At 32.7% G+C, this 24,212-nt stretch overlaps 1 protein-coding gene across 1 annotated transcript in view; it reads left to right on the forward strand.

Moving 5' to 3' along the window:
* Positions 1-24,212, forward strand: part of TNKS (tankyrase) — a 179,506-nt gene that overhangs the window by 39,364 nt on the left and 115,930 nt on the right. The window contains exon 3 of the mRNA XM_016136124.2: positions 16,620-16,715. Coding sequence (XP_015991610.2) covers positions 16,620-16,715 — 96 coding nt within the window. The remainder of the gene's footprint in view (positions 1-16,619; positions 16,716-24,212) is intronic.

A 24,212-nucleotide genomic window follows, 5' to 3' on the forward strand; every position in this document is an offset into this window, starting at 1 on the left:
AAAGTTGTTAAGTATATTTATTTCAGTTTCAGGCTTTAAAAAAATATTTTATGTACTTTCTTTGTTGTTTGAGTTCTTAGAATCTATTGATCTTTTTTAAATGGAATAGTGGTAGACTTTTCATCTTTAAACAGAATCCAGAATTAAGAATGTAAACCTCACTGTGAGTCATTTTCATTCAGACCTTAGCTATGACAGTATAATTAAGACATTAAAAAAATCCCACTGTGTGTCCAAATATTTGTTTATTTTTGTGTCAAACCTGAATATTTCTAAATTTGCTGTGACAAAAATAATCATGGTTAGAGATAGAGGGAATATATTTAATTTTGCCTGTTTGGGGCACAGTTTTTGAGTTTTGCTGTTTTGAAAGAATGTGTTTGAGCATGAGGATTGAGGGAACAAGAGCAAGAAATACTCTAGTGGGTCGTATTTACCATGTCATTTCTGAGTCATGTTTTCATACTTTTCTACAGGATTTTTGTTTGTTTGTTTGTTTCGATGAGATTAGGAAGAGGACATTGGTCATAGGAGGAGTAGATAAGGTATTTAGAACAAATGTGTGCCTTACAGAATTCACATAAGGGGAAATGCTTGAATTTTACCATTCTAGGGTGACCTTGGCTTATACTTGTATGGAATGATAAGGTAGAAATTAAATACTAGGCTTTAAAATTAGGTATAATCATAATCACTTTACGATTTAAAACTGTGATCTTGCACAAATAATTTAGTTGTTTAGGTCCCCAATTTTTCATTTATAAAGCGGGCATCATGCCTACTGCAACAGGTTGTTATGGGAAGTTAAATGAAATAATAAAGCGGGTAGAGCGCTAGTAAATGCTTGTTTCCTTCCATCCTTATTTCCCTTGGGTGCCAGTAATCAGGTGTTCTCATGGGTCATTTTTGTATTCTGACACTCAGTAAAAGCTGAATGACTGGTTGGCAGTTACTGTATGCTGCTCTTTGTTACTGTCAGTGTGAATTAGTGTTATGTCCTGTTTCATATCCTTTGTAATTTCGTAAACTTGAATTATGATTTGATAAGACGTGAAATCAGCTGCTTTTTATTTATTTATTTTTCATTACAATTTAGATCTTTTAACCTAGTCAGTGGAGATGTTGCAAATAGTATAATGGAAAATTATTAATGTAGTTTAAATATTTTCCCAACAAATATTTCAGTAGGAATATGAAGTTCTAGTGACTTGCTGTGACTGAATATAAATTGTCTGAAAGCTTCACAAAAGTGAAGAAGTGTGAATAATGATTAATATTTTTTAAAGCAGATTAATTATGAACAATTCTTCAGTCTGCTAGAGGGCATCATTTTTTCTGTTTCTGAAAATTGCAGCCCACTAGGAACAAGAGAAGAGAAAGGGCAGAGGAGGAACTATGTTAAAAGAAAAAGGCAGTCTTTTCTTCCTCAGCATGGGGGAAAGGATCTGAGGTAGGCAGGACAAATGTGATTGGATACTGTCATTAAGTATAATTGCTAATAAGATAATTTATTGAATTCAATAGAAAAACAAGTTTTAAAAAAAATTATTTGGTAAATTTCTCAAAGAATGAAAACTTAAGAGTTATAGTCTTTGTCCCTTTCTGGTTGAAAGTATAACAAACAGTATATTTAAGTTTCAGTCTGTTGAATCAATTCTCAGAGATAGGAAAATAATAATGGGGATATAATTTTTTAAGAAACTCAAGTTCAAAGCAGAATCAGAATATTATAGTACAGGTTTAATCCTATGTTACTTGTGAAAAATGTTTCTAAATGTGTAACTTTAAAGTTTGTTTAAAGTAGCACTAAACCTGATTTTAATTAGTCCTAATGTTTATACTAATGGAGAGTTTGCCTGGAATACTTGTAAATTCTTGAGGCCTTAAGAGAGCTCAGGGGTGTTAATTTAAGGAAGGATTCACAAAGATTGGTGGAGGGTCTTGCTCTTCTCTACCAGAGACAGATTGGGAAGCACCTTTTGCATGTGGTCATTGTCCCTTTGAACAGTAAAAATTTCATGATCCTGTTATAAACTTATGTGGTTAGACTATAAAGTTATCTGTTTTATTCCTTATTAGTATTTCACTTAGCTAAGTCTAGTCAAGTTTTAGAAAAAGTAATCTACCCCTAAATAAAAGGAAAGTGAATTAATTCGTTGTTCCCAGGCTGTTGTCAGTTTGCCTTTACTTCAGTCCAACAGATATCTTTTAGCACTCTCCGTGTACATGATTCTATTTTTGAAAGGCAGATGGAAAGATCCTGATTGAAGGGACAAGGGTTTATTGAGTCCCTATTATGTACCAAGAACCAATCTAGGTTTATATATATTGTCTAATTCAATTATAACAGGAGTCCTCAAAGGTAGGTAGTATTTTATGAAAGAGGAAGTTGTGATTGACAGGGGTAAAGTAACTTGCCTAAGGACAGACAGTTGCTGAGTACAGAGCAGCATTCTAAAACCCAGGTTTGTCTGACTCTGACAGTAGTTTCTTTTGGACGTGACTCTCTGGGGTTTTCAGGTAGAAAGAGATGTTTTATTATAATCATTATTATATTTATGCCAGTGCTTGCTTTACCTTACACTAAATCGTGGTTTGTGTAAGCAGGTACTGCTGATTTCATAAATGTATTGTAGACTGGCTTAACTCTTCATTGCAAAAAAGAGTACAATTGATTTGAATATAAGTGTGTGAAAAATCTATGTCTCAGTTACTCTAGACGTAATGGGCCTTTTAACAACTTCTCGATTTTCTATATTTATAAGAGAACGTAACAATAGGAATAAAATTTTAATTGGAGGATTCTTTTATTATAAAATTTCATGTCAAAGTTTGATCATAAAGAACTAGTCTCATGTAATTTCAGTAAAATTTTATTTACTTGGATTAATTTTTTGAGTGAATAATTAAATATTTTCTAATGTCTATTCTTATATGCCCATGCTTACTATATGCTGGCCACTGTTCTAAGAGCTCTTCAAATATTATTTGTTTTGTCCACCTAATAACCTTGTGAGGTAGATACTATTGTTATCTCTTCATTTACAGATGAGGAAATGAAAGCACAGAGAGATAAAGTAGCTTCTAATAAGATCCCTGAACTAGGAGGTAGCAGAACTGGAATTTGAACCCATGCAGTCTGGTTCCAGAGGACTGGCTCTTGACCACGGCTGTGTCTTGACCTTAACTATGGTGTGTTGCCATTAGTAAGTGAAGCAGACTTAGTAGAGAATTTGATTTTTTGAACTAAAAAAATATATATATATATATATATATATATACAGTTTTATTTTTATCAGTGAAGTTCAAGGGAAAAAGTTATAATGGGTATCTATCTAATGAGGCGCATAAATGCAGGTAGTTAGTTCATTGAAGTAAAATTAAGTAATGTTTCACAAATAAGCTAGTCCCAGATGTTGACAGAATCTGAAATTTTTGTGATTTTCTGTGAAAGACAAAGACTGAAACATGTATGATTAAAACCTGGACTTTTACACAGTTGAAGATTACTTCTTGACTATTTTACTTGACTTAATTCTACAGCCCACATTGTCACAGATTCTAAATTAATGGATTTATTTTATCTTGGCCTTATTTATCTAATGCTATCACTATATTTAATGTTATTCACTTGACAGGAAGAACAATCCAATTATTATTTCTCCATTGGTTATAAATTAATTACTTTACATAGCAGTTTTAAGAGAAGTATTGTTTTGACAAACATACTTAAACAGCATGCATAAGATAATTTCTGTCTGAGGAGAAATATCCCTCTCATTTCTCTCTCATTATAAAAATAATACATGTTTGTAATAAACAGCAATATAGAAATGCATAAAATAGGAAATAGAAGTTCCAGTTATTTCACTCTCAGAGATACTTTTTGTAAATTTATTCATTTATCATGTATAAATATATATATGTAATATTTTAAATTTAAGATGTGTTATGCAGTAGATACCCATTGAGGTATCTCCCCAAGAACTCTTCTCTCAGAAATAACACCTCTTCCCCCATCATTATTGTTTTTATTGGCTCTTCCCATTTCTCTGGCCAAACTTTTGAAGTCTAGAACCAGATACTGAGATAAGCTGTGCCACATTCTCTTTAGTGAGCATGTGGAATTAAGATTCAGATAACACAGGTGTGCATGTTTGTGTTTCAGGGAGGGATAGTGGTGCTTGGAGACAGGATAGACAGCAGCAAGATAAATTTTTGGACACATTTCTGCCCTTGCTTTTGATGAGATACCATTATTCTTTAATAATTTTTCTGTTTTTTTAAATCTAGCTAAGTTAGTTTGTTATAAGATCCCTGATAAAATCAGTATTCAAAGACATAGTCATAGTTTATAGCATCTTAAATTGAGAAGGATTCTTAGAGTTCATTTTTATTAATATTCATTACATTGTTTTTAAAAATTATTTACTAGGTATTATTTTACTTTACTGAGTTACTATTTACTTTCTATTTTTATTTTTTATTTTAATTTTTATTAAATTTGTTGGGGTGACATTGGTTAATAAAATATAGGTTTCAAGTGTATAATTCAATAATACATCATCTGTATTTTGTATTGTGTTCTCACCATCCAAAATCAGATCTCCCTTTACCCTTATCTACCAATGCCCCCTTCTTTCCCTCAGGTAACCACTAAACTGTCGTTTGTGTCTGAGTTTTTGTTTTGTTTTGTTCATTTGTTGCTTTAAGTTTTATAGCCTAGAAATCATAAGGGTCTCAGCTTTTTCTGTGTGACTTACTTTACTTAGCATGGTTATTTGAAAATCCATCTGTGTTGTTGCCAGTGGCAGTATTTCAACCTCTTTTATGGCTGAGTAGTGTTACATTGCATATACATACTAAATCCTTATCCAGTTGTCTATCCAACGACACTTCAGTTGTTTCCATTTCTTGGCCACTGTGAATGATGTTGCTGTGAATACTGAGGTACATGTATCCTTATGGTTAAATGTTTTCATTTGTCCATAATAAGAGGGATTGCTGGGTCATATGGTAATTCTATTCTTATTCTTATTGCGTAACCTCCATACTGTTTTTCATAGGGTCCGTACTATTCTATTATGTTTTTAAGTTACAGAAATCTTTCTCCAAATGAAATCTAATGCAATTACCCAATATATAAAAGTGTTCAGAGAGTGGGGAGAAACGTAAGCCTTCATGTATTCCACCTTGCATAAGTATGTATGTGTGTGAGCTGGGGTAGATGTAGGGTCCTTAAGAACCTAAAGAGCAATAGTTTCAATTAGGAGATATTTCGCCTCTTCAGGGGTTATGTAGCAATGTCTAGAGACATCTTTGGTTGTCACATTGGGGTGGGGGGTTATTGACTCTGGTGCATAGAGTTCGGGTACTGTTAAACATCTGTAATGCATGGGACAGCTCCTCACTACACTTCAAGCCAAGCCAAGTCCTGAGTAATTTGGCTGGTAAAGATTCAACAAGCCAGTCTTAGATTTAGATAGATAGTTTACGACTCATAAATATAGACAATGAAAGGAAGAGTAAGTCAAGGGTACCAGCTCCTAATGGTCTTTGTACTACACACCAAAAAGGATGACAATGAAAGAAAAAGGGCCTGATGACTGCAGCACGAGTTGTGGGATACCCTTTGCTGAAGGGCCAATAGAAGGGAAGAGGAGGAAAGTCCCATACTCATCAGAAGTGGAAAGTGATGACAGCCTTGAGGGGATGTGGAAAGGTGAGTGGAAGATGGCCTCAGAATAGCTCCTGGCAAGTCTCTTCCTTCTTAATTTCAGAGATGACAAGGTGTTGACCAAGACTCAGATAAACTATGATTCAAGTCTTTGGTTAGCACATGAGGATACTTGTAAAGTCTCCAGGGCACCATGGTAGAGCCATTATCTCACACCTGCAACGAAGAATTAATCTGGTCCAAATGTCAGTGGTTCCAAGGTTGAAAAACTCTGCTTTAGAGTAGTATTGTTCAATAGGAAAGTAATGCCAGACACAAAAGTAATTTAAAAACTTCTAATACCCACATTAAAAAGAAACAAGCGATATTAATTTAATAATGTATTTTACTTAACCCAACAAGTCTGGAATATTATTTCAACACATAAGGAGTATAGAATGTTATCAATGAAGTTTTTAAAACTTTTTTCAACCAAGTTTATGAAATCTGGAGTATATTTTATACTTAAATCACATCTCAATTTAAACAAAATTTTCATCAGTAATACATGATCTATGTTTAGATTTAATAAAATTTATAGTTGAAAAAGTAAGTTCATATATTTAAGGTGTTCCAAACATTTTTTAATAAGTGAATCATGTATCAGTTTTAAAATTTAAATTTATTAAAATTAAATTGATAATTTAGATCATCAGTCTCACTAGCCATATTTTAAGGATTCAACCCCCACGTATGGCTAGTGGCTACCATATTGGACAGTATAGCTCTAGAATACTGGGAAATCACTAATCATCTTAATTTATGGCTAATGAGACCAAGCTAAGACCACACAGCCATTACTTCAAAGCTTTTCTCCTGAAACTGCCAGCTTGCTCAGTTCTCTACATTTTACTAGAATACCTGTTCTTAAATTTCCATTTTAGAAGAGCTTTTAAACTAAGTCACATTAGTCAGACATTATATTATGAAGTTCTCAGAGGTTTCTGCAAAGGATATTGATTGAGATGGAAAAAGCTGACTTCATTCAGTGAATGTCATTCAGTGAAAAGATACCACCGAGCATCAAAGAAATGTCTAGGTTGTGTTCTTAAGAGAAACTTACTTATTAATATGAGTATATTAAAAGAGAACAGAATCGATCATTTTTTCCGAGTCTCAGATTTAATTTTATACAGTCAGTGTTTATCTCCTATGAATGTCAGAATTTTAAGAATTTAAATTTAGAAGTGGAAACTGCTATGAAAAAGATGGATTGTAATAATTGAAGAGAATTTTAAAAAGAAATGTAAAGAAGAAATGAAATATTTTTAAAATGCAAAATTTTACAAATGAAAATGAACATTAAATTTATATCAAAGAGTTTTTTTGATTTGGCTAGTCAGACCTTGTATATCTTGGTTGCAGAGTAGTAGTATAGAAAATTTTTGAATGTGTGCACTTTACTATTACTCTTTATTTAAAAATAATTTTTAAGGTATAACATAATTTAATAGATGTTACCTCAATTAAACTTATCCCAAGAATAGGAATATAGTGTTTTTACAGCAGCAAAATAATTGCTTTTTGTAAATATACATGGAAACAGTTATAATTAAATCATTGCTTGGTATATGCTATATACTATAACATACTACTGTAGTTAGGGTAGGCTCACAAATTATCTCCTGTGTATTTTGTATACTGTTACTCTGTTAACATTTGTACTCTTGAGATGTCAGCTGTTTTTTATAGTAGTAGTTCTGAATTTATATGTGTAATTTTTTCTGCATCATTGAATCTATACTGTTTGGGCTTCTTGAACCTATAGCTTGGTGTCTTTTCTTAGTTCTGTGAAAATCTTAGGTATTATCTCTTCAGATATGTACGTGTTTTCTTTTTATTTTAAGACTGATTACAGCATGGTAGACCTTCTCACTCCATCCTTTGTCCATGATTATCTCTCCATGCAGCATTCTTGGAAATATCTGTGGACATAAATTCTAATTCATTGATTTTTCTCTTCATTTGTTTCTAATCAGTAGTTAAACCACTCTATTGAACTTTTAAAAATCAACTTTATTGAATTGTAACATAAAATGAGTTTGCGATAATGAAATAAAATGCATCCATTTTAAGAGTACATATTGATGAGCTATGACAAATGTATATACCCATGTAACCACCACCACAGTCAAAATAATAGATTGTTTTCATCTCTCTGAAAGGTTTTTTTATGCCCATTTTCAGTCATTTTTTTTCTCCATCATCCTAGGCAACAATTGATCTTTTTGTCATTGTAGATTAACTTTCTGTTCTATAAAGATGTTCTTCAATGTCTGCCCTCTTTTGCTTACCATAGTATTTGAGAGATTTCATCCTTCTTGTACGAGTCAATAGTTCATTTCTTTTTATCGCTGAGCAGTATTCTGCTATATGGATGGATATACCACAATTTACTTATCCTTTTATCCATGGGTAGATATTGAAATTGTTCCTCGTTTTTTACTATTATAAATAAATGAATATTCATGTGCAAATCTTTCATATGAACACATTTTTTTTCCTTTCAGCTAAACACCTAAAGGTAGAATTGGTAAGACATACAGTGATATATACCTACCTTTATAGGAAACTACCAAACTGATTTCCAAAGTGATTACACCATTTTAAATGCCCACCAGCAATGCATGAGAGTACCAGTTTAGTACATCCTCATTAACACTTGGTATTGCCTATCTTTCAAATTTGTGTTTCTCTGCCAATGAATAATATCAAGCACATCTTTTCATGTATTAGTAATTTGCATATCTTTTATGAAGTATCTTAATCTTTTGCCCATTTTTCAAATAGGATCATTTGTTTTATTGATTTATAGGAGTTCATTACATAACATGGATCTAAGTTCTTTATCACACATATTTGTTTCAAGTGTTTTGTTCTAGTCTCTGGCTTGCCTTTTTCTGTACTTAATGGTGTCTTTTGAAGAGCAGAAAGTCTTAATTTTGATGAAGTACAATTTATCAATAATTTCTTTTGTGGTTTAGGCTCTTTATCCTAAGAAATCGTTTCTATCTCAAGGTCATGAAGATTTTCTTCCATGTTGTGGTCCATTGATATTATCGTTTTAACTTTTATATTTAAGTTTATAGCTCATTTGGAGCTAATTTGGTTGTATGGTATAGAGTAAGAGTCAGGTTTTATATATTTTTTTCTTTTCTATGTTATTTCAGTTATTTCAGCATGATTTGATGGAGTATTTTTTTTTTACACCGTTGAATTATGTTGCCTTTTTTGTAGAAAAGTCAATTGGCCATACATGTGTCAATCTGTTTCTTGTTCCATTGATCTAAATATCTATTCTTATTACAATAATACACTGTCTTAATTTCTATAGCTTTATAATAAATATTAACATTATGTAGTTTGATTCCTTTAACTTTTCAGGTCTAGAATTCCCACTCGGTTATTAGAGTATCTCTCTCTGTTACTTCTTCATGCCATATTTTCCTTTAATTCTTTGAACATCTGGGTTATCTTGGATATGATTTCTTTTCACTGCTTTTTTGTTGTTCTTGACTGTGGGTCATGTTTTCTTTTTTCTTCATATGTCTAATAATTTTTACTTAATAGTAGACATTGTAGAGACTCTTCAATGTTATTTTCACTTATCTTCCTCTGAAATATGTTTATTTTTGAAAACGTTAGCAGAATTCAATTGCTGACAAATCACTCTGAGCTTCAGGAAGTTTGGTTTTATGCTTTGTCAGTGCATTTCTGTGGAAAGCCCAAGGTGTTTCCAAAATTTCTCTGACATAGTGCAACTGAGTTTCCAGATTGTATCTCCCCCGCAGATCTTGTTGAGGTTTGGTTTTAGAGTTTATTAGGGTGTGCCTAGACTGGGGCTTGTTCTAGGGCAGACATTTAAAAATATTTGTCATCTTTGCATTCTTAAATGTCATCGAGCATTCTGAAGAGCTTTTGTTTATGTGGGTTATATATAATGTATTGGAAATCAAAACTACAAAGGTTTTTAAAAAGTTGCTAATTTATTTGGGAAATGGCAAATTCACTATTTGCTTGAAAGTTTAAATTTTATCCTTGACATTTTAAAAACATGTCTGCCAGATATTCAAGTCTGAATAATCATAAAATTTCTGTCAGTTTTTCTTTTAATTAAAAATAATGCTTCATGACAAATGGCCAGTTTAGCTTGCAACTCCAGTAATCACACATTTTGTTTCCTTGAGACAACCATTGTTATTTAGATATACAGCAGAAGTCCTTATGCATTCTTCCCAGTTCTTTACAGAGAATATTTAAAATAGTGTATTCAAGGTTTAAGACTTAATAAGATTAGTAATTTTTGCTATGTGATCATGGGCATTCTAAAATGAAATTGCCTTTTTTTTTTCTTTTACTGCAAATGCATGCTAGTGAAGAATGCAGTGATCACTATTAAAGTTTAGTGCCACTTCCTTGATTTATGATAAGTTACCAGCAGTTTTTTCCTCCTTTGCTTTTACACCATCAATGCAAATGTTAATACAGTGAAACAAGGAAACTATGTTAAAATGTTATGAAAATATTTTTAATGTTGTGGACCCCCGCTCTCCACTCTAGAGTATGATACTTATTCATAATAAAAACTTCCTTCCTGTTTTAACTTTCACCAAGCATGTCAACAGGGTGTTTTAAGGACCCCTTTACCCGCTTAAGGCCAGAATTTCAGTTTCTCTCAACATTACTCTCACACCTAACACTTCTTGACTGCTAACTCTTTCATGCTCTCAACTCATAACAGCTATTATCTGTTAAGTGTCAGGTGATCTTACATATGCAGCCCAGCCCATAGCCATGTTACCACAGGGGACCCTTGCACAGACATTTGGGGCCTGCTCTGTGCACAAATCTCTTCTCTCCAGCTTCTCCCACCGAGCAGATCCAACCTGTTCATTTGCCCTGATTTCAGATTTCTGTCTTCCCAGCTCAGCATAACCACTGTATTCTGCTCTGATTCCAGTTGTATTCATAAGGTTGGCAAATTGTCTCAGGCAGAGTTGAGTGATTACGGTTCCATCGTTTGAGTTTCTTTTTCAAGGATAGCAGTTGAGCACTGTTATTGACCACTGTCTTCAGTTGCTTCCATATTTTGTCCAGTTTTATAATTGTTTATGTCAGAGAGCAAGGGCTAGTCTGATACCATGATTATTCCTTCATGGCTGGAAACAAGTCCAATTTTAGTTATTGTATTTTTATTTCTAGAGGTTCTTTTTGGTTCTTTTATAATAGAAATATCTTTCAATTTGTCTTTTATTTCATTAAACATAATAAATATAGTTCTTTTCTTAATCTGTTCTGATAATTCTAGTATATGAAGTTTTTATAGGTCTATATGTTGTCCATTGTTGCTAGTTGTTTCTGCATTTTAGATTACCTATGTGCCTGATTATCTTGCCTATGTGCTGGACATTTTACTATGTATTTTTTAATAGGAATAATTTTTTTGCCTTTGATGAAGAAGGTACCTTCCATTGAGAGAATAGATGTATACGTCTGCCAGATGCCCTAGCATTACTGCTAATCTGGGACTACCTTAAATCCAATTCAGGACTTCAAATAGGCTGTACATCCAAAGTTTCCAACCAGAGCTATGATTCTGTACTAGGTTTAGTTCACATCCACTTTATCCTCATTCTGAGAGTACAGCCCTTATTGTGTGGGGAAAGGCTTTGTTAGAATTCTTCTTCTTCTTCTTATTTATTTTTTTTTTTTGCTGGGGGAGGGAGGGAGGAGGTGCTGGGCATTGATTACTGTTTCCTTTGCTCCATTAGACATTGAAAGGACAGTTTATATTTTTCTGGGTCGGTAACTGCTTTCAAGAAGCAGCTTCCATACATGTTTACCCACTGGATTCCTTTCGTTGCCTGAATTTGGGGCTGGTAGTTCTTTAACTATCTCATAAGCTCTTAGATGATTTTAAGAAGCTAAGTTTTTGTTTTTGTTTTAAAGATGTTTCTGTTCATCGTTTACAGCCTAAGGGTTGTTACACATAAGCTAGTCTGCCAATACTGAAAATGGGAAATTGTGTCATTTAAAACTTAATTTAAATTCGGTAAGCCATACTGCTTTAGGATAGCATTGGTTACTTGAATTTTCATGTTTACTGTTAGTGATACATCAACTTTTAATGATATTTTAGAATGAAATGCTAGGTTACTTTTATGCTTAGTAAGTAAAGTATATCTCGAATGAAAAGATAAATGACAAAAGATAATGGCTTTTCAAAAAAAAGTACAGTATATAAATATGTGCAATATTATAGTGGTATTATATTATACTGTTAAATAGTATTATACCATTATGATATTATACATATTATGATATATACATATATATGTATCACTTTAAAAGAATAATTTGTCTCTTAAAACCATGTGTATTGATGAGAGTCCTCTACATTGAAGATCATAGCTAGTCAAAATTTGGTCCCTTGATATTTTGCTCCAGAATTTATTTTATTTGCTAAAATATTTATTGAACTTGGTCTTTTGTCCGATTTGACTTTTGAAACTCAGTCAAATGAATATCTCTGTACTTTTTTTAAAGAGTAAGATGACAATATAATACTTGGAAAACATTTTTACATAAATAGAACTTATTTTAAAATTGACCTTATTGTTAGGAGCAGTTTTAGACCCTTAATGTAGCCCTAAGATTCACACAACAAAGAATTTATAATATTTTAAAGTGAAACTGTACTGAAACACATTTGATAATTTACCTAAAATCCTTGCTACATTTTTAGTTTGGAAGATTCACATCATTTCTATTATAACTTCTTAAATTAGTTAATAACATTCCTGTAGTTAAATGCAACATATCGTAATAGCACTTTGTATTTTTCTAGGATTTTGACAGAATGAGGCTTTGCATATGTGTGGAAATATTTTTATTTGGAAGAATTAAAATGATGTGAGTGCTTAAATTTAATAGTTTTGAGGCATTAAATAAAATAACTTTAGTCTGTTACTACATTTGTCACAGGCTAATGCCATGCTTTCTTATTCAGGCTTATTGAAGATGAATATTTGTACCAGGTAGAAAGAGAATCACATGTCCTTCTTTTGAGAATGACATTTTGAATATTGTGATCCTACCTTAGTTTTAACAATCCGTTGTTATACCAGCTGCTGTATTTTCTTCATCTTTTTTTACCTCAAAAGAAGATAAATGAATTTGAGATACCTCAGTAGGACAACTGGATATACCCAAGTCATTTGAGATTTGAGATTTGAGGTTTGATAATGCCCTAATTGGTACAAGGAGATAGTACAAGGAGATTTTGAATGGCCAAAGTAGTCTTGAATTTATGTACTAAATGTTACTCAGATTTTAATTTCCTTGTTTTTATTTTAAAGCTTACTTTGTTTATTGTCTCTATATTTTGGGAACTTTGCTTCAGACATCTGTGCTACTTTCAAAGAATCTGTTTTGTATTGGTGTGCTGTCAATGTATATTAATTTTATAAGATGAATCTCTAATTGTATTATGTATTAGTAGCCACATTTTACTATTCCTTTTGGTAGCTGAGAACTTTGAGAGCAAATTTTGAAGCACCTAGAATCAGAAGTCCTCCATGCCACCGCTTCAAAGACAGACTAACATTCTTGAAAGCCATTGTTGTTACTTTTGCCTCATGTATGTGCTGTTCTTCTGGTATTAAGAGACCTTTTTTAAAAAAAATTTTTAAAGAGTTTAGATCTTAATGCTTTGACCATAACTCTAAAAGTATTATCAGGGGTTTGCGGCCTCCTTAGATATCTAGAAATAATCTATCTAGTCTATTTCCTTCACCTCATAGACCTGGGAACTGAGACTCAGAGAATCGTACAGCCCTAGTTCAGTGTTTCTCAAACTGCCTGTTGTGGAAGACCAGATTTTTTCCTACCCAATGTACGGCAGGCTAATAATTTTGTAAATTATAATTAAAATGAAGTATTAGAAAAAGTAATTTTAAAATGACATACACAGTTTTAAATGCTTCCTCTTAATTTCTGTGCTTATCTCAATGTAGATGGATTAAAAGAGTTCTGGGACTAGAATAGTCAGTAGACTACACATTATATATCACTGCCCATGGTTGGGTTGTGATCCATGGGCTGAATTCAACTCATTGCTTGTTTTTTATTATGTCCTGCAAGCTAAAAGTTATTTTTACATTTTAAAATAATTTTTAAAATTTCACAATAATAATATTTTGTGACATGTAAAAGTTATACGAAGTTTATATTTCAGTGTCCTTAAAGGAAGTTGTATTGGGACACAACCACACACATTTTTTTAAGTATTATCTGTGGCTTCTTTTCCCCCAGTAATTGGGGGGTTGAGGCGGGATGAATAATTGAGAATGAGACCATATGGTGTACAAAGCCTAATATATTTACTGTCTGGCCCTTTACGGAAAAAGTAAAGATCTGAAGATCTGGATGTAGGACAAAATTAATAGTTAGGGGTAGTGTTTAGAGTACAAACTGGGTCTACATTTTTAAAAATGTGCTTTAAATATTACCATTAGCTGATATGTATTATGCCACTTTTTGTTCTCATTTAATCCCTTCAGCAATCCCTTTATAAAAGTTAGATAAGTTTAGACCCCTCTGATGTAGTAGTTTTAGTTAATTTTCTTGTTCCAAAAACTCTTAACTCAGTTGAGGATTTTTTAAAACTCATATCTGGTGAATTAATGGTTAAATATTTTCCTAATGTGGATTTTGTTATCTACATCTGGTTCATAAAATTTAGCTTCCTCTTCCCTGTTGCTACATTACGCTGCAGTAGATGTTTCTGTGTGTTCAGGTCAGATGAAAGAGATAAGTATGACTCAGAAATGTTTAGAAAACAGATTATTTCTACTAAAAAGATTGCTCCTTTAAAAATCACCTAAAATAAAGGAAAACAGCAACTAAACTGCAGTGGCAAATTTCTTTTGCAAAATAGTAAAGGTAATAGGTAAAATACTGGTTACAACAGAAAAGATGGTTTTAGGTGACTTCTGGAGGAACAATAATAAGTCTTTCATTGTTTTGCCTCTACCATTCATTAAGCTGCAAAATAAAAGTTCCCATCACATTATTGTCAACCATGTTAAATTAACATACTGCTTTACTTCTTGTTAAAACAGGTTCTGAAGTTCTGATGTATGTAGTAAAAACTCCACTTTTCATGCCAGCTGTTATTTCTTTGTTTTCCTACCTTTTGCATGCAATCACTCAGCAACTAAATAAAGATATAGTGATAGCTTTCAGCTTTACATTTGATACATGAGTCTGCTTCATGATAAGAACCCTTTAAAAGCCAGATCTCCACACTGGGATTTCTTCCTGGAATAAAAAAATATGTTGCTGTGAAAGCTTATTCATTACGATGAAAGAGTTAACTACTGTTTGATGTCGTGGTACTTCCTATTTTATTCTACCTAACTCTTGATTCAGTTTATGTCTGGTAAATAATTATGTTCATTGCTTACATTCAATAATAGAATGATATAGAAAGCTTTGACAAAATCTCACTGTATATTTTCAAGACATGGCTAGTCTTTATTATCCCAAATCTGAAACTACCTAAGATTTAATGCAAGGGATGTTGATCAACACTGTCCCAGCAGCTATGTCCTAATTCCGGATAAGGTTCTTCCTTTGTATGTTGTAACAAAGCCATTGACTAGATAGCTCATGCATTAAAGAAAGTGCTGTATAAATAGCATAACTTATTACTTAATAATATATATGAGGATTGCCTTCCAAGTATACCAGAGAATGTATATACTTTGTCATGGAACTGAAATGAAAATGAATGAAAATTTGGGATTCGTTAGCAGTAGCAGCTCAGGTGTTTTTAGATATTACATAACATCTTTAAACACTTGAATTTAATATTTTTGCTTCATTTTAAATTAATGCTGTAGTATAGTGGTAAGTGGTAAAAACTCCTATTTTCTCCAGGAATACACAAAATCTTAACTATCTGAAATGTTAAAATAGCTTGTAATCGTACTGTGCTTATTTGGGCTAGTTTTTAGTGTATATTTATTAGTTTAACCATTGATTGAGTAGTGGTGTAGCAACATCCATCATCCCCCCTCTCCCCAAACACACACATATCAGACGTAGTGGAGAAATGTTTTGGATTAATAAATTATTATATCTGGATTTTGCTTAAATAGCAATTATGTCTTTTTGGAGCCCCCATATCTAAGAATTCTCCATAAGCTACTTTTTACCCAATATAACATGTTCAACATTGTTCCTTAGCATATATTATTGTGTTGGAGTTTCTGTTTCTAAACATTTTTGATGGAAAGAATTATTGTAGAAGGCAGTTCTTTTTTGCAGCTCCACTGCAGGGGACCAGAATTGCATGCATTACTATGTCTGTGAAACTTCTTGGAAACAAGCCAGTATGTTAGGGTGAGATTCATATGTAAGCGGTGAGCCACTAAAAGGTTTGCACAGTATTACAACTCTTCTGAGGAGAGAAAGCTTTAGGAAATTCAGCAGTAAAGCAGCAGCAGCAGCAACAAGCAGGCACAGTGGTAGTAAAGATAGGGCAGGTTCACAGCGTATTGCACACTGTGAGGCAGTGAGCATACAGCTTCCCATCCTGCTGCCTGAAGGAGGCAAACCCAAACTGTCTATTGCAAGATTTTTCTGGTTTCATGTTTATGTCGTTAAGTCATGTGATAATACTGTACCATAAGTTGCCAACTTTGCTTTACTCTAGAGAGGATCCTTTGCTGCAGTGCTTTCCCCCCCTTTTTTCTTTTTCTTTCCTCTTCTTTTTTTTCTTGAAAGAGAAAAAATTATGCAATGTATGTTTATGCCTACACCATGCCGAGACGACACTTACCAGTAAATAATCTTTGTATCCCAGAGGTAAGATACTGTTTCTGCTTTCCTTGCACAGTGCTGCTGCAGCACGGAGCCGATCCAAACATTCGGAACACTGATGGGAAATCAGCCCTGGACCTGGCAGATCCTTCAGCAAAAGCTGTTCTTACAGGTAAGAAAAGCAGAGCTACCAAATTATTTCATCTGAGAAACTACAGGCTTTATCTTAGAAAATCTTTATGCACAGAATTTCATTTGTTTCTACTGATTAAGCTCAACAAATATATATGCCATTATCTTACTTCATTATTGATTTGATACATTAACTGTCTCATTAATTTCTATGCTCTCATAAGCATAAGCAGTAAGATTGTTTATTCTACTGAGAATTTCTGAGAATCACAGCATTAAATGATAACATATATTATTCTCTCACGTTTTAGTCATTTTTTATGGTTTAGATCATAATGTTCTTGTACCTCATCCTCTCAGTTGATTCTTTTGAAGACCTTCACTATGGGGCAAGCAAGGGCATTTGTATTACTTTATAAAAGTACTTTTGATTGGAAAGACAACCTGCTGCCTTATTACTTAGATCAATAGTTAAATAAAATATGATGCTGTTCCTTCCTTACCACCCTGTTTATATTTTTATTGTATCTTTGCACTTCACCATGATAGCTAAGTACTTTTTAACTGAGGCAATGTATTACATTTTTACTTCAGATAATGAAAAATTTTGGCTTAAGTGTCAGTTTTATTAAGACAAATGTCAAGAACCAGCAAAGAGGAAATGCTAGAATAGAAAAGATCTCTCATAACAGTATAGAAAATAATGCTATAAGTGATATGGTATTGAGCAACTGTTTTCATTGATCTTTATTCTCAAAATGCTGCATTGGATCTATTTTTGTTTTTATTCTTAGCATCTGAGTTCTGCTGCTTTTGCCTCCTTTTACTTAACTGACCTTTGTAATTTGGAGCCTCTTTGTCACTGCAGTGCTAACAGTATTGTTTTAAACAGTTGTGTGAAAGTAAATGACTTTTAACTTACCTTAAATTTGTCCGTGTTTGAAGAAAATAAATCTTTTGTTCATTTTTTAGTGTCCATTCTGTGCATTTAACAAAGATTGAGGTGAATGGATAATGTTTATATAGAAAGCTTTGAAAATATGTGGAATTCTGCTTAATTACATAGAAAGACAACTTCCATCCATGTTAAGATTAATCTCTGCTAAATTAGAGTAATACGATTTTTCTCAAAAGGTTAGGTGATTGAATTGCTGAATCAAGATAACATATTCTAGAGAAATAAAACTATTTTAAACCAATGTAGATAAGAGGAAATTTAAATGTAATTATAAAATTTTAAATAATGAAATTAAAATATATAGCCTCAGGCCTGCTTGGACTCTGTAGCCTTTCACTATCTTCTCTTAACAAAGCCCTAGGCAACAATAGCAGCCTTAGAGTGGTCTCTGACCAAAGGAGAAATATGGTTCATAGTAATAGAAGTAGACTATAAATGCTGTCCAAGACTGTCTCTATATGTTAAGTGTCCTACCTCTGACCTTTCCTTTTCTTCGTCCCTCAGTGCTTGCCTTGTCCATTTGTTAGGTTCATTTAATGCAATTCTGCTTTTTAGATTCACTTACAGTTTTTCTAAAAGACAAAGTTTAAGTGTAGTTAATTAATAACAAGAAGCTATCTTCTAATTTGAAATGAATTTCAGGGGAGATTTTATTGGCTGTTGCTAGTTTGGATAAGAACTGTGGCATAACTCATGGAAACTGAAGATGCCTGAAAAACAGATGCTATATCTATGAAACTTAGTTTGAAAAGCATCTAGCACTGTACCTTGCTTAGATAAGGAAGCTATTTCTTCTTTTTGGTCATAATACTGTTCATTGATTGTTCTTTCCAAGAATATTTACTTTTTTAGACATGACATATAACTTTTTGTTATGATTTAAAGGAAAAACATTCTAATAATAGTAGTTAAGTCTGTAGAAAATACAAGCTAGTGATATTTACACATTCATTTTATATAATAGAGTGGACAACCTTTAAGTAAAATGTATTCTAACATAGTTTCTGCCCAGGCAAGTTCTCTTCTAAGCAGTTCTTTGGAATTATAGTGGAAATGTTATTTCTAAAGCTAAATTTAAAAGATTAAGCATCGATAGAAAGGGAATTTTTTGAAAGTAATGCTTTGGTTTAGATTTATTAGAGATTATTTTGGATGATGTGGCATTCTTTATTTTTGTGGCACATGCAATTGTAGTACCATTACATGCCTTGAGGGTGACATTTCTGTTCATAATTTTTTTTCTTTTTGGGAATTCAGTTGCTAAAGATGACTTTATAGTATCTTTTATGTTGCTACTTTTGTGCATTAGCCAAAAATTTATAAAGGTGTATGTGTATATTTCTTAAAGAAGATTGGCAAGGTGAAAATCTTTTTACAGAATATTTAAAATATGTAAACAGTAATATCCTCTTCTACATAAAGAATGCATTACAAAACTACATAAAACAACAACATACCCCTACTTTTACAGTTAAGGGATCCCAGCATATAGCCATTTGCTTTGAATAGTCCACTTGGGTATTTTGAAGAGAATAATTAATCGGAGAGACTCATTAAACTCATCACTGAATAGTGTTAAGTGAATGCTATATGCTTAAAAGAAATCTTGAGTTTTTTTGTTTTCGTTTTTTGTTAATAACTCTGAAATTCTAGGCATTCAACTGACGGACTTGGAGGTGGTTTGTTTGTTTGTTTGTTTGTTTGTTTGTTTTAGGAAGCAAGGATATGAAACTTCTAAAACAAAAAGTCTATGTAAATTTTATTTAAGAGCAGTTTTGGTGTGTTACAGTTATGGATTTTAAAATTTTATTTATTTTGGCCTTTTCTCTCTAGTTATAAAAAAATACTTCTGTTGTGGCAATTAAGGAAAACAGGAAAAGTAAACAAAAAGATAAAAATCATTCGTAATTCTAGACTTATGAATTCTAGAGAATATTTTGCTAGAGTTTATTTATAATTTTCTGAGCACACACATTCCACACTCTTCTTTCTCTTTAATCATATCAGCTTTATATGTTACATATTGCTTAATAATCTTTAAAAAAATAGTTATGTGAATATTCTCAGAAGACATTAAGTATTCTGCAACATAAATTTATAATAACTTTTAATATCCTTCTATGGATATATTTTAGTTTAGGTTGTTAATTTGTTTTTTTGTTTTTTGGTTTTTTAGCTAATCTTCTAGTGTTTACCATTTAGGTAGGTGGTTTTCTTCCTTGTGAATTTGAGTCATTTTATCAATTCCACTGGCATTGTCTTTACTATATTCAGTCTTAGCATCCACAAACATGTAATATCTCTCCATTTCATACTGAAGTATGTGAGAATTTGGAGAATGAGGAACTTCTCTTTTAGGGGCTGAAATGCTTATGATATTGTTTTGGGAGAGCCACAAAGAAGTTAAAGGTCATTGACAAAGGGTGTCCTTGCTGAAGGGGTAAGGATGTGTAGGGGTGTTTGTTAATCACGTACAGGGGGTTCTGTGGTGTACAATGGGAAGTCGAGTTAAGAGAAGACATGATAACAGATTGAGTCTGAGAGTTTGTTAAAGGATAGGTGACCAAAGCAGTACCAAGGATGACAGGGATGTAAAGTGAGTGAGTTTAGATGGTCACAAGATTGCCAAAATAATTGATCTCAGCAGTTTCCTAGTAGATGTAGGCTGAGGGGAGTAGGGAGGAAGGATATATTTGCACCAAGGTGTCTCAGGGATAAACTTTAATCTGGACTCATTGCACTTCTGAGAAATCCTAATCAGTGCCTGATAGTTCCTAGTCTTTTCTGAAAGAATCAGCCTGTGGCTCAAGTTAGAGGCAGAGTTGAGGGGTCTGATATGTTCTTGCTGAGCCTGGAGTGTTAAATCAACAAAATATATCTGGAATCCTACAGCTTTTTTTTTCTACTCCAGTGCTTCCTACTGCTTTTTCAGATAAAACCAAAGCCTTCAACATGATCACTGAATATTTAAATTATCTGGACCCTGCCTGTATAGGTTTGGTTACTATGTTTTGTTCAAGCCAAAATATAGAGTTCCTTTCTTTTTCTTGCACTTTTCATCTAACCTCTCAGTAATTTTGGTCTACCATACTTTCAGATCTCCAGTCCAGCCATTTCTTACCAGCTTCACCACTTCAGGCCTAGTACATTCCTTCATCATCTTTCTTTCATGACAGCAGTAGCTTCATAAAAGGTCTCTGGGCCTCCACGTATACTTGACTCAGTTCTCACTGTAACTGAAGTGGTCTTTCTAAAGCATAAGCCCGTGATTAGAAAACTCTTTAATATATTCTCATGACTCCTGAATAAAATCCAGACTCTAACCATAGCCTGCCATGATCTGGCCTCTACCTTGCATATGTCTGATCTTGTCTTCTACTGTATTTGTCCTTGATCTCTTTGCTTCAGCCATTGCTGGATGCTTGTTGTTCCTCAAACACATGAAGCCTTTTCTATGTCTGGACTAACGTGCTATATATACTGAAACTGGAACACTGCCCCAAAACGTCACATGGTTCATCGGTCAAGTCTTCACTCAAAGATTTACTCCTCAGAGAAGTCTTCTTGTCCTCAATTCCATTAGATTACTTTATTTTCTTCATGGATTTATTGATATTTGAAATAGCGTTTTTTTTTTATTGTTATTTGTTTGCCGCAGTAAAATGAAAAATTCACAGAATTTGTTTGAACTTTTGTCCGCCTTGCTTATTACTTCATTGTACTCATGACTTAGACAAGCATATAACATGATTAAATAAACAAAATACATCTTGGGTCTGATTACTAGTAACAAGGCAGAATATTTTCTAGGTCCTACAAATACTCATTAGCCAGTAATGTTTTGACATCTCATGCCATATTGTAATAGTCTTACTAAATTTTCTAATTCCTAAAAATTGTTTGGAATTGCTTATAGTCAAGTACCTTTCTTAGAACAACAGTGGTAAAATTTTTTTAATTTGGTATGCTGGGTGAGGTATGTACAGAGCCTTTTATCAACAGATTTCTTGGATAGCTCCTTTGAGAACATTTTAATTCTGGAAAGATCAAACTTTCTGCAGCTGTCACATCAGACTTCCAGATGTCAAACCAGGGCCTAATTTTTTACTCTTTTTGTCATTGCTCTATTAATGTGATGTTTTACATATTAGCGTACTGCAATGTAACATGTTTCATATCATGAATAGTACATTTTTAGTGTCAACCTACATGATTGAAGACAGATTTTTCATGTCTTTAATTTGAACTTTAGGAATTATTTCTATCAGTTATGAAGAAGTCTAGCATGCCTCCTAGAAAATAAACCATAAGAGGAAATACCTTATTTTTAAAGAAAAGGTATAAGTTTATTCACCTCAGTTTTATTAGGAAAAATTTATGTTAAGATGAATTTCTGATTTTAGAAAATTTCCTTTAGTTAAAATGAAAGTTAAAATGTATCATTGAAATAAAACAGTATGAGTACTTATTTTAAAGACATGTTGTAAATGTTAATTCTTTAATTGTTAAGAAAATTTTATTAATGGTTTGGTCTATCTGTAATTTTGGACATAACTAGGAAATTTAAGATTTTGTTATTAAAAGTGATTGAAACATTTTTTTGAAACCTTAAAAATATGGAAATAGTTTAGGAGAGGAATAAAAAATTAATACCTTTCTTTTTAAAAGGATCATATTGGGCATAGGTCACACTGATTTAAATTTTAAAATGCTATATACTTAGAATAAACAGGTCAAAGGTTTACCTGAAGCTAGTAAATTTCTTCTTTTTAGCATTTAATTTGTTTACTGGTTTTTATTGAATTGTTTTTAGATAATACAGCAAGCTAAACTTTCTTTTAGAAGTCAGCTTTATGTAAAATCAGTAATAATAATAAACAGTAGCTGACAACTCTTGATTTCTTCTGTGAGCCAAACATTGTCATGGGAGCATTGAATCTTCACAACACTAAGAGACAGATATGATCATTGTACCCCTTTTTGCAGACGCAGAGATTGTTACTTTTAGAAGTTCACATAGCCATTAAGGGGAATTATTGGGTTTTAAAGTCAAGCAAGTTAGCTCCAGAATTAGTGTTCTTATAGAGGCAGAATCAGATTTTTTATCTACTCATTCATTTAGAAGGATGTAGTAAAAAACATGTTTGAAAAGTTGGACTGACCCATAAACTCAGTGCTTAAATTCAATCTGTTAATATAATATTTTACTAGTTTCTTAGCTTAAAGTTTGTTCCTTTCAAAAAATATTACCTGGGATGGTTCCTTAGGGTAGTGGTTAGCACGTCTGCTTTACATGCAGAAGGTTCTGGGTTCGAGCCCCAGGAGAGCCATGGCCCATACCTGGGGTGCGCCAGGCCCTGAGTGCAGCTGTGGAGCGTGTGGGAGCATGTGGGAGGAGACGCAGAACCTTCAGAGATCCAGCCCTTAAGGGGAAATGGCAACATCCACAGGTCGGGTGAAAGTGTGTGTGTGGGGGGGGGGGGGGAGGAATTAAGAATAAAATTAAAAAATAATTTTAAAAAGTTACCTGATGACTATTTCCTGCGAAATTTAGTATCCTATTATTATAATAAAATTAATTGGGTAATAAATGGATTTATCTAACTCTATAAACTCTATTCTTGTCTTGGCTCTCTAGTTAATAGTCTCGAATAACATTCATTTGAAACATGAATAAAACAGTATTTAGAACCTATAAGGAAAGATGTAATATTCAGAATGTTTGAACTATTTATAGGTAAGAGGAAGCTCAAATAATGTAAGTAAGCCTTACATGAGTTACAGTTAGGTGTATATAGAGAGAGACAAAGGGATAGGGAATAGAAACTCTTTCTGTTTAGATAACCCAGCACTCTAATATTTCAAGCTCTTCCCATCAACATTTTTGTGTAATTAAAGCCAGCAAGCTTACATCGTTAAAACCAGCATGATCTTTCGGCTCATCAAAAATGACATATTTGTGAAGCATAATAACTTGTTAGTTTATACCCTGAGAGCAGCTGTCATTTTCTCCAATAAACTAAAGCAACCTTATAGCATATTCACTGCAATTTATATTAGAGCTTCAACTACAACCGAATTGTTATTTTAAGTGGTTCTTTTAAATTCTTATAATAAAGTAATTATTGTTAACATTTGCTTTCTTAAAATAGCATATGACATCAGAATTTAGTAATTCTTTGGTATTGTAAGGGTTAATAGCTGTATTTGAAATTTGTAATAAACTTTTATTTTGCCATAATTATATGTTCACATGCAGTTGTAAGAAATGATATAGAGAGGTCCCCTATACCTTCTGTATTATTTTTCCTTAGTGATAACATCTTGCAAAACTCTAATATGGTATCACAACCAGGATATTGACATTGATACAGTCAAGTTAGAAAACATTTCCATCAAAAAAAATATTGTTCTGTAGTTTTCCCTACTGGTCTTTATCAATTTTGGTATTAGGGTACTGCTGGCTTCATAAAAGAGTTAGGGAGTGTTCCATCTGCTTTTATTTTCTGGAAGAGATTATTTCTTCTTTGAATGTTTTGTCAAATTCACTGGTGAAACCATCTGGGCCTGGCACTTTTT

Source organism: Rousettus aegyptiacus, unplaced genomic scaffold (assembly GCF_014176215.1).
Source record: "Rousettus aegyptiacus isolate mRouAeg1 unplaced genomic scaffold, mRouAeg1.p scaffold_m13_p_11, whole genome shotgun sequence".
NCBI classification, from domain to species: domain Eukaryota; kingdom Metazoa; phylum Chordata; class Mammalia; order Chiroptera; family Pteropodidae; genus Rousettus; species Rousettus aegyptiacus.